This window comes from Dendrobates tinctorius, unplaced genomic scaffold (genome assembly GCF_039654945.1).
Source record: "Dendrobates tinctorius isolate UK_male_01 unplaced genomic scaffold, ASM3965494v1 ptg000358l, whole genome shotgun sequence".
Classification (NCBI taxonomy): Eukaryota; Metazoa; Chordata; class Amphibia; order Anura; family Dendrobatidae; genus Dendrobates; species Dendrobates tinctorius.
In genome coordinates this window covers 674,937-685,210 of record NW_027362024.1, presented here as the reverse complement: position 1 = coordinate 685,210, position 10,274 = coordinate 674,937, and the positions used below count along the sequence as shown (strand labels likewise).

Sequence of the window (10,274 nt, the reverse complement as noted above, 5' to 3'; positions counted from 1 at the left end):
TAAAGGGCCGACACACCAAATCGGAGACTGAGCCACCCCGGCCTCCAAATCAGAGGCTGAGCCACCCCGGCCTCCAAATCGGAGGCTGAGCCACCCCGGCCTCCAAATCGGACGCTGAGTCACCCCGGCCTCCAAATCGGAGGCTGAGCCACCCCGGCCTCCAAATCGGAGGCTGATCCACCCCGGCCTCCAAATCGGAGGCTGATCCACCCCGGCCTCCAAATCGGAGCCTGATCCACCCCGGCCTCCAAATCGGAGCCTGATCCACCTCGGCCTCCAAATCGGAGGCTGATCGACCCAGACTTCCAAATCGGAGGCTGAGCCACCCCGGCCTCCAAATCGGAGGCTGAGCCACCCCGGCTTCCAAATCGGAGGCTGAGCCACCCCGGCCTCCAAATCGGAGGCTGAGCCACCCCGGCCTCCAAATCGGACGCTGAGCCACCCCGGCCTCCAAATCGGAGGCTGAGCCACCCCGGCTTCCAAATCGGAGGCTGAGCCACCCCGGCCTCCAAATCGGAGGCTGAGCCACCCCGGCCTCCAAATCGGAGGCTGAGCCACCCCGGCCTCCAAATCGGAGGCTGAGCCACCCCGGCCTCCAAATCGGAGGCTGAACCACCCCGGCCTCCAAATCGGAGGCTGAGCCACCCCGGCCTCCAAATCGGAGGCTGAGCCACCCTGGCCTCCAAATCGGAGGCTGAGCCACCCCGGCCACCAAATCGGAGGCTGAGCCACCCCGGCCTCCAAATCGGAGGCTGAGCCACCCCGGCCTCCAAATCGGAGGCTGAGCCACCCCGGCCTCCAAATCGGAGGCTGAGCCACCCTGGCCTCCAAATCGGAGGCTCATCGACCCCGGCCTCCAAATCGGAAGCTCATCGACCCCGGCCTCCAAATCGGAGGCTCTTTGACCTCGGCCTCCAAAAAGGAAGCTCAACGACCCCGGTCTCCAAATTGGAGGCTGAGCAACCCCAGCCTCCAAATCTTACCCAGAGTGGCCCCACCCACCAAATAAGACCCAGAGAGGCCCTGCCCACCAAATCGGACCCTGAGGGGCCCCGCCAACCAAATCGGACCCTGTGGGGCCCCGCCCACCAAATCGGACCCTGAGAGGCCCCGCCCACTAAATTGGACCCAGAGTGGTCCCGCCCACCAAATTGGACCCAGAGTGGTCCCGCCCACCAAATTGGACCCAGAGGGGCTCCGCCCACAAAATCAGACCCAGAGGGGCCCCTGCCACAAAATCAGACCCTGAGGGGCCGCGGCCACAAAATCGGATGATGGGCCCCAGTCACAAAATTGGACCCTGATAGGCCCCGGCCACAAAATCGGACTCTGAGAGGCCCCAACCACAAAATCGGACCCTGTGGGGACCCAACCACAAAATCGGACCCTGAGAGGCCCCGCCCACCAAATTGGACCCAGAGTGGTCCCGCCCACCAAATTGGACCCAGAGGGGCCCCACCCACAAAATCGGACCCAAAGGGGCCCCTGCCACAAAATCAGACCCTGAGGGGCCGCGGCCACAAAATCAGACCCTGAGGGGCCGCGGCCACAAAATCGGACCCTGAGGGGCCCCAACCACAAAATCGGACCCTGAGGGGCCCCTGACACAAAATCGGACCCTGAGGGGCCCCGGCCACAAAATCGGACCCTGAGGGGCCCTGCCCACCAAATTGGACCCTGAGGGGCCCCGCCCACCAAATTGGACCCTGAGGGGCCCCACCCACCAAATCGGACCCTGAGGGCCCCACCCACAAAATCGGACCCTGACGGTCCCCGGCCACAAAATCGGACCCTGAGGGGCCCCACCCACAAAATTGGACCCTGAGGGATTACAGCAGAAAGGTCAGTATACAGTAGGTTACTTTATTATTTTAATTTTTTTTACAGGTGATAATAATATAATAATAAATTTTATTTCTATAGCGCCAACATATTCTGCAGCACTTTACATTTCAGAGGGGACTTGTATCGACAATAGACATTACAGCATAACAATAATCACATAGATCATAACATACCAAGAGGAGTGAGGGTCCTGCTCGCAATCTTACAGTCTATGAGGAAAGAGGGAGATACGAAAGGTGGGTGGTAACAGTTGCCCTGATTGTTTGGACCAGCCATAATGTTAAGTGTGTAACAGTACAGACACAGAGGGCTAATGGATGCATAAAGCATGTGGGAACATGATGCGAGGAACCTGGCCATGGTAAAAACTTTTGACTGGGCCACACAGGGATAGATTAGGTTAATGCATTGAGGCGGTAGTCCAGTCTGAATAAATGCTTTTTCACAGCACACTTAAAATTGTAGGGATTGGGGACTAATCGTATTGACCTGGGAAGTGCATTCCAAAGAATTGGCGCAGCACGTGTATAGACTTGGAGACGGGAGTGGGAGGTTCTGATTATTGAGGATGCTAACCTCAGGTCATCAGCAGAACGGAGGGCGCGGGATGGGTGGTATACTGAAGCAAGGGAGGAGATGTAGGGTGGTGCTGAGCCATGGAGGGCTTTGTGGGTGAGGGTAATAAGTTTATACTGAATTCTGGACTGGATGGGTCTGCCAATATGTGGATAGTTTTCTCTTTCGGATAACATGATACATGATTTTAGTTTTTTTTTGTCTAGTTTCGCTTGAATATAGGACAATATTAACTAGTCTCCTGATGAGTCGCCTTCGGTGAGGACGATGAAACCCATAGAAATGAGAGGCTTGGAGAGTGAGTGTGTAAACGTCACCTCACTCTATATACTGAGATGTGGTGTACATTTTTTTTCTATTAGTCACCTACTGACTAACCTTCAGGGGGTGAATTATGGGTATAGTTTTATATCTGGAATTAATAAAGTTTAGTTTTATCATTTTGTCAGCAAACATGAGGAATGACAACAGACAACCCATTTAAGAAAATTCAGTTTTGGCTAAAATTATTCCAACATTATGAACATAAAAAAGACTTCTCCCCTATGTGACGTCTCTGATATTTATTAACAGTTGATTTCCAAGTAAAATATTTCCCACATTAAGAAAATGAAAAAGGCTTCTCCTCTGTGTGACTGCTCTGATGTCTAACAAGAAGCGCTTTCCGGTTAAAACATTCCCCACATTGTGAACAGGAAAATGGCTTCTCCCCTGTGTGTGTTCTCTGGTGACTAACAAAATTCCCTTTATGGTTAAAATATTTCCCACATTCTGAACAGTTAAAAAGCTCCCCTGTGTGGGTTCTTTGATGGCTACAAAGATCTATTTTCCATTTAAAACATTTCCCACATGCTGAACATGAAAAAGGCTTCTCCCCTGTGTGAGTTCTATGGTGATTAACCAAATGTGATTTATGGCTAAAACATTTCCCACATTCTGAACATGAAAAAGGCTTCTCCCCTGTGTGAGTTCTCTGGTGATTAACCAAATGTGAATTATGGCTAAAGCATTTCCCACATTCTGAACAAGAAAAAGGCTTCTCCCCTGTGTGAGTTCTCTGGTGTCTAACAAAATGTGATTTATTTGCAAAATATTTTCCACATTCTGAACAGGAAAAAGGCTTCACCCCTGTGTGAGTTCTCTGGTGTGTAACAAGATTCCCTTTATGGGTAAAACATGTCCCACATTCTGAACAGGCAAAAGGCTTCTCCCCTGTGTGAGTTCTATGGTGATTAACAAGATGTGATTTCTTGTTAAAACATTTCCCACATTCCGAACATGAAAATGGCTTCTTTGCTTTAGGAGCAGTTTGTTTTTTAATGCCTCTTTTGTGACTTTGATTTTCCTTAGTAGTCAATAATGAATTAGAAGATGGGACCTGTTTCATAGGATCAGATGACAGATCTTTGCTGTGAATGGATGATGGTATATCTGGAGTAATAGCAATCACTTCAGTTGTAACTTGTAGGATCTCAAGATCATCAGATTTAAAAACTGAAGATGTCAGCTGTCCCTCTGATCTCCTGGTACAGTCATCTGCTAAGATAAAAAACAATTATTTTTATAAAATATCATTGAGTTTTATATTTTTGAACGTTTCTACTTAAACTGTCCATAAAAATGGCAAGCTATGTAAAAAAAAAAATTAATTATTTGCCAAGACAATGACAGTTCACAGTCTAATAGAAAACCTTGTTGGATGAACCAGTAGTGTGCGGTGTTCAACTGTTTGTTCATTCTGCCTCCCAAATATTGCATATAAAGAAACCAATCAATGTTATGTAGGCGAAAATAATACCAATTCTCATCTCACAAAAAACAAGTCCCCACTCAGGTCCATTATCTGTCAATGGAAAACAGAGGTTCCCGCACTATTAGTGGCTCAATTGAAAACCAACAAGGTTTCTATAAACCAATCCAGCAAAATCCGCTCTCACTTCGGAGTCTTGCAGTGTGCGCAAACAACATTTAGGATCCCTGTATTTAGCAATATTATAGTGAGAAGAATCCACTTAATTTGCGGTGTCTCCTGGAGCACAATCTGGGCACTATGTGCTGGGTAAGAAAATAGCAAATGTGTAATTTTCAGTCTCCAACATCCACTGCGTGTTAATTTCTGGAAAGTGGCTGTGGAGTCAAAATATTCACTCCTCCTACACACATGGTCAAAATTGTTGGTGCCCCTCGTTTAATGACAGATAAACCCACAATGGTCACAGAAATAACTTGAATCTGACAAAAGTAATAATAAATCAAAACTCTATGAAAATGAACAAATGAAAGTCAGACATTGCTTTTCAACCATGATTCCATAGTATTTTTTGAAAATTAAACCTCATGAAATAGGCCTGGACAGAAATGATGGTACCCTTAACTTATGCGCTTCCAGACTGTCAAAGGTAGATAAAAGCTGGCGCTAGCAGGGCTTTGTGCAGTACCGACATTTGTCTATGGTGGGCGGTTTTATGCTCATCGGGCCCCCATGTATCCTATAACAAGGAGATTCCACCGCACAATGCATCCTGTGACCCTTGACCTCACTGAGACCTGATTGGTTCAGGTCCTCATGACGTCAGCATCACACCAGCCAATGAGACAAATCACTAGGAAAGTTTGTTGTAGCAGCGAACTTTCCCGGACGATCTGCCTCATAAAAACACTGTTTCTCCTCAGATCTCCTGTCAGTGAAAGATTAGAGGAGAAACAGTGTTACAAGTGCTGCTGGGAACAGCTGTGTCAGTCAGCGATTGTGCTAGAAAGTAAAAAAAACAGATAAGGCAGGTTAGGGTTAGTATTAGGGTTAGGGTTACTGTTAGGCTAAAGTTAGGGTTAGGGTTTATTCTAAAGTAAGGGGTAGGGTAAAGAATTAGGCTTTTCTCAATTGTCTCCCCAATAATTTGGTCATGTCAGAGATTTCTATTTACAGAAAAAAAAAATAAAACGAATAAAATGGCCCATCAGTATTATAGTGCAGAGGAGGCTTATGCACTTTTATGTTCTGACAGTGAAGAAAGTGCAGTGCCAGATGGCGATGTGGATTTCGAGGGCTTTAGTAGCAGCGAAGTGATAGCTCAGAAATGAGCAGTGATTCCGGTCCATCCTCACACACTGTCATGATCCCAGTGCAAGTTTTGACCTGCACAGTTAGGGGTTAATGTCTTGAGCCCAGTGCAAGCTTTGACCTGCACGCCTGGGGTTAATTATTGTGGACTCTCTTTGGTTCAGGGAGAGCTTCTTATAGCCCTGAGAAACTCCAATCAGTTATACTTTTGCCTTTGGCCGAGTGTGTTGACCCCTGTGTGCCTGTTCGTTGTCTTCTAGCTTGCTTATATGGTTCTGACCCGGTTCTGTCCCCCGTTGTGCATTTGCCTGTTGATTCTGTACTGCGCTACCCTCTCTGTGTATGACTCCTTGCCTGTGACCTGACTATTCTTTGCTCGCCTCTCTTGTACTTTGCAGCTATCTCTGTGTATGACTCATTGGATACATCCTGACTCACCGTTCTGCCTATCCTCTGGTTTTGTAGTGCTATCTCGTGCTTTGACCCCAGCCTGTCTATGCCCCTTGGTAACTTTGTCCCGTAGTTACCCTGCTAGGAGTTTTCCTGCAGCTCCTAGCTCTCTGAGGTTTAGGCCATGCCCCCAGCAGTCACATGCTTTAGGTCCTGCTGGTCTGAAGCACGCACCTTCTCTGCTGCTGCCCGCTCCACAGGTATCGCTGAGCACAGTTTGTCTTACTCAGGACACGTGCACTGGTTCAGTGAGCAAGTGCAGTGCGGTGTTCCTGACACACACAAGGACCAGTACAACAAGAAGGACAAATAGCGCTTCTGGAGAAATGTCTCCAACTCAGAAAACAATGCCCAGTACTAGCGCTGTCCCTAGTGCTCGTGAATTGGTGCACACCAATGTCCAAGGGGCTTTGCCTCTTGATGTAGCATTTCTCAGAAGGGAGGCTTCGGATTCGGCTACTCCATTCATCCCTAATTTTAATGCCATTCCTGGTATAAATGTGGAGGTGGAAAATTTTGGACTAATTATATTTATTAATTTGTTTCTGACAGATAGCTTGCTAGAGCATATTATCCGACAAATTTATGTGTTTCCCAATTCATCAGCCAGAATCCACCATCCTATTATGCTAGGTCACATTTATGGGACCAACCAATATCCTAGAAATGAAAACATTTTTAGGACTTACATTCGCTATGGGGCTTGTTAAAAAAAATGAGCATTCAGTCCCATTGGTCCAACTGCCCTGTTCAAGCCACCCCTATGTTATTTCCATTGATGAGTCCCTTGTAAAATTCAAAGGAAGACTGCACCTCAAGCAATTTATTCCTTCTAAGAGGGCAAGGTTCGGAATAAAGCTCTATAAAATGTGCGAGAGTTCAACCGGATACACATCAGCTTTTCGCATTTATGAGGGGAAAGACAGCCAACTAAACCCACCAGGATGCCCTACTTATCTGGGGACATCTGGAAAAATGGTTTTGAGCCTTTTTTTTTTACATAAAGGCTACAATCTGTATGTTGACAACTACTACACCAGCATACCTCTATTTAAAAATCTAGTTGAACATAACATAGGGGCTTGTGGGACCATTCACTAAAACCGTCAGGGGTTTCCACAGTCATTGGTCAAAGAAAATTTCCAAAAGGGGCAGTCAGGGGCTTTACACAATGGAGAGCTGCTTGCCCTTAAGTATAAGGATAAAAAAGATATTTTTATCCTGAGCTCGATCCACACAGATGCCACAAGGGCCACTGCAGACCAACAGGGATCCACTACTCCAAAACCTGTGTCTGTCAGTGACTACAACAAATATATGGGGGTGTGGACCTTGCAGATCAGGTTCTACAGCCATACCAGGTATCAAGAAAATCATATATCTGGTATAAAAAGTTAGTCATGTATTTGTTTCAGGTGGCCACATATAATTCTTTTGTGTTATACAAAAAAGCCGGAAATGCAGATACTTTCCTTGATTATCAGGAAAAGGTCACTGAAAATCTTGTTTTTGACAATGTTGTCCCCGACAATCCTTTAGAATCTGAAGATGTGAGAAGACTCACTGAGCGACATTTTATTGCACTCATCCCAGTAACTGAAACAAGAAAGAACCCCCAGAGAAGATGTCGTGTATGTTCCTAGAGAGGAATGATGCATGATCCCCGCTATTATTACCCACAATGCCCATCACTGCCAGCCTTATGCCTCCATGACGGCTTTACAATCTTCCACACAGAACCACGTTTTTGAACTGTTTTGACATTCAAGCATTTGGATTATTTAGTGACAGACACATTTGAGTAGAGCTGACTTAACAATTTCCGGGGGCAGGTGGGGGGAGGTCTCCAGAGACACAAGCTGGGCACAATATATTGGGCACTACAATGACATTTCTGCAATTTTTGCTATAAAACTTCTACTACGAGTTTCTGGAAATCATCCATGTAGTGAAAATGGTCACAATATACACAGATGAATTCCCAGAGGGGTGTCATTTCCAAAATGGGGTCACTTCAGGGGGGATTCTGTTGTTCTGTTACTTAGCGGCTCTCCAAAGTGCCATAACAGCAGAATCCCCCCTGAAGTGATCCCATTTTGGAAATGACACCCCTCTGGGAATTCATCTATGGGTGTAGTGACCATTTACCTATCTACCTATTTTCCAATGTAATATCTGGGGTTAAAAAACATTTTCGTCTCATAAATGTACCATTTTATTCGGAATATCAGACGCACTTTTTCCCAAATATTTTTTTTGGGAAATGGGGGTGTGTCTTATAGTAGGAATATACTTACAAATGATGCAGCGGCACTCTGTGCTGCGTGGAGGGCTCCGCCAGCATTTTGTCAAAGCCCAGAGGCCCCTGCAGCTCCATTGCTGCGATGTGGTGGTCTCCAGAAAAATGGCCGCTGTGGGCGGCTCATGCTCAGATTCAGATCTCGCCCCAAGATCTCGTTGCCGAGATCTGAATCTGAGCATGCACCGCCCCCAGTTGCCATTTTTCCAGAAGCCACCACATCGCAGCAATGGAGCTGCAGAGGCCTCCGGCTTTGACAAAATGGCGCCGCCGCCCCAGCACAGAGCGCTGCCACCATCCCAGGTAGAGCGCTGCTGCACCAGCATAGAGCGCTGCCGCCACCCCAGCACAGAGCACCGCTGCCGCACCAGCCTGGGATGGGATTTTCCGGAGGCCACTGCACCAGCATGGACCACCGAACAACCTCTGTGATCACTCTTGCACCTGTGCTGATCCCCCCGGTAAGCTGAATTCAGACTGTAAGACGGACCCCCATTTTGCACATTTTTTCCCCTATTTTCGTTTTGAAAATTTGGGGTGCATCTTATGGTCCGAAAACTACAGTAATTTTTTCTTCACTGCCCAATGGTATAATTTTCTATGGAACAGCTGTGGTGTCAGTATGCTCACTGCACCACTAGAAGAATTCATTCAGGGAAGTATTTGGTAAAATGCAGTCACTTTTGGGGCTTATGCTGTTCTGGCACCTCAGGGGCTCTGACAATGTGACATGTCACCCACAAACAATTCCAGCAAAATCTGCTCTCCAATATGGCGCTCCTTCCCTTCCGAGCTCTGCCATGCGCCAAAACAGTGGATTACCCCCACATATGAGGTGTCAGAATACTCAGGACAAATTGCAAAATAACTTTCTGGGTGCAATTTCTCCTGTTACCCTTTGGAAAAAACATTTGAGATCGAAAAGTTCATTTTTTGTCGAAAAAATATGATTTTTTATTTTCACAACTGTATGTAACTAACTTCTGTGAAGCACTTGGGGGTTCAAAGTGCCCATCACACATCTAGATAAGTTCCTTGGGGGGTTTAGTTTCCAAAATGGGGTCACTTCACTGTTTAGACACGTCATTGTGACATGTCACCCACAAATAATTCCAGCAAAATCTGCTCTCCAATATGGCGCTCCTTCCCTTTCAAGCTCTGCCATGCGCCCATACAGTGGTTTAGCCTTTTTATTTCCACGGCTCTACATTATGAACTTCTGTAAAGCACCTGTGGGTTCAAGGTGCTCAATACACATCTGGATAAGCTCCCTAAGGGGTCTAGTTTCCAAAATAGGGTCACTTGTTGGGAGTTTCCACTGTTTAGACACATCAGGGGCTCTGCAAATGCGACATGGCAACCGCTAATTATTCCAGCATATTTTACACTAAAAAAAAATGAGAATTTGCAAAACAAAATGTATCGTCCATTTTCTCCTGTTACTCTTGTGAAAGTAAAAAAAAAATTAGCTAATGAAGGCCTTTGTGAAATAGCGTGTGCTATTGTGGATCACTTTTTGAAACCTCTTGTGACACAACTGCCCTCTTTTATTAAAGACACTAGCGCAGCTTAGGGTCATCTGGAGAACATTCAACTTACTGAGGAAATGGTACATGTCACCGCAGATGTGGAGGCATTATATTTTTCTATCGGTCATTCAGAAACTGTTGAGGTTTATCCTTACTCATAATGACTTCACTTTCGATGGGAAGATATTTTTGCAGCAAAGAGGAACAGCAATGGGGGCCTCGTGCGCCCCCTCTTATGCAAATTTGTTTATGGGGGCCTGGGAATGGTCCATCGTCCAAGGTGAGGAGATCCCTAATGTTGATCGGGTCCACAACTGGATTCGTTATATTGATGATATTTTGTTCATCTGGGAGGGTCCAGTTGTGGACCTTGAGACATTTATGAATGCACTTAATGATAACGATGAAAATATCAGACTATCTTATAAATTTGGACGAAAGATCAATTTCTTGGATTTATCCATTTTCAGTGCTCCCTGATGGAAGTTTGTCTACCACGGTTTTTCGTAAACCA

At 46.3% G+C, this 10,274-nt stretch overlaps 1 protein-coding gene across 1 annotated transcript; it reads right to left on the bottom strand.

Moving 5' to 3' along the window:
• Window positions 1–1,842: 1,842 nt before the first annotated feature.
• Window positions 1,843–3,956, bottom strand: LOC141075509 (uncharacterized). The gene has a single exon (XM_073562592.1). It carries the CDS (start codon window positions 3,806–3,808, stop codon window positions 3,023–3,025), a length of 786 nt encoding a protein of 261 aa, XP_073418693.1. The 5' UTR covers window positions 3,809–3,956; the 3' UTR covers window positions 1,843–3,022.
• Between the last annotated feature and the right edge of the window lie 6,318 nt (window positions 3,957–10,274).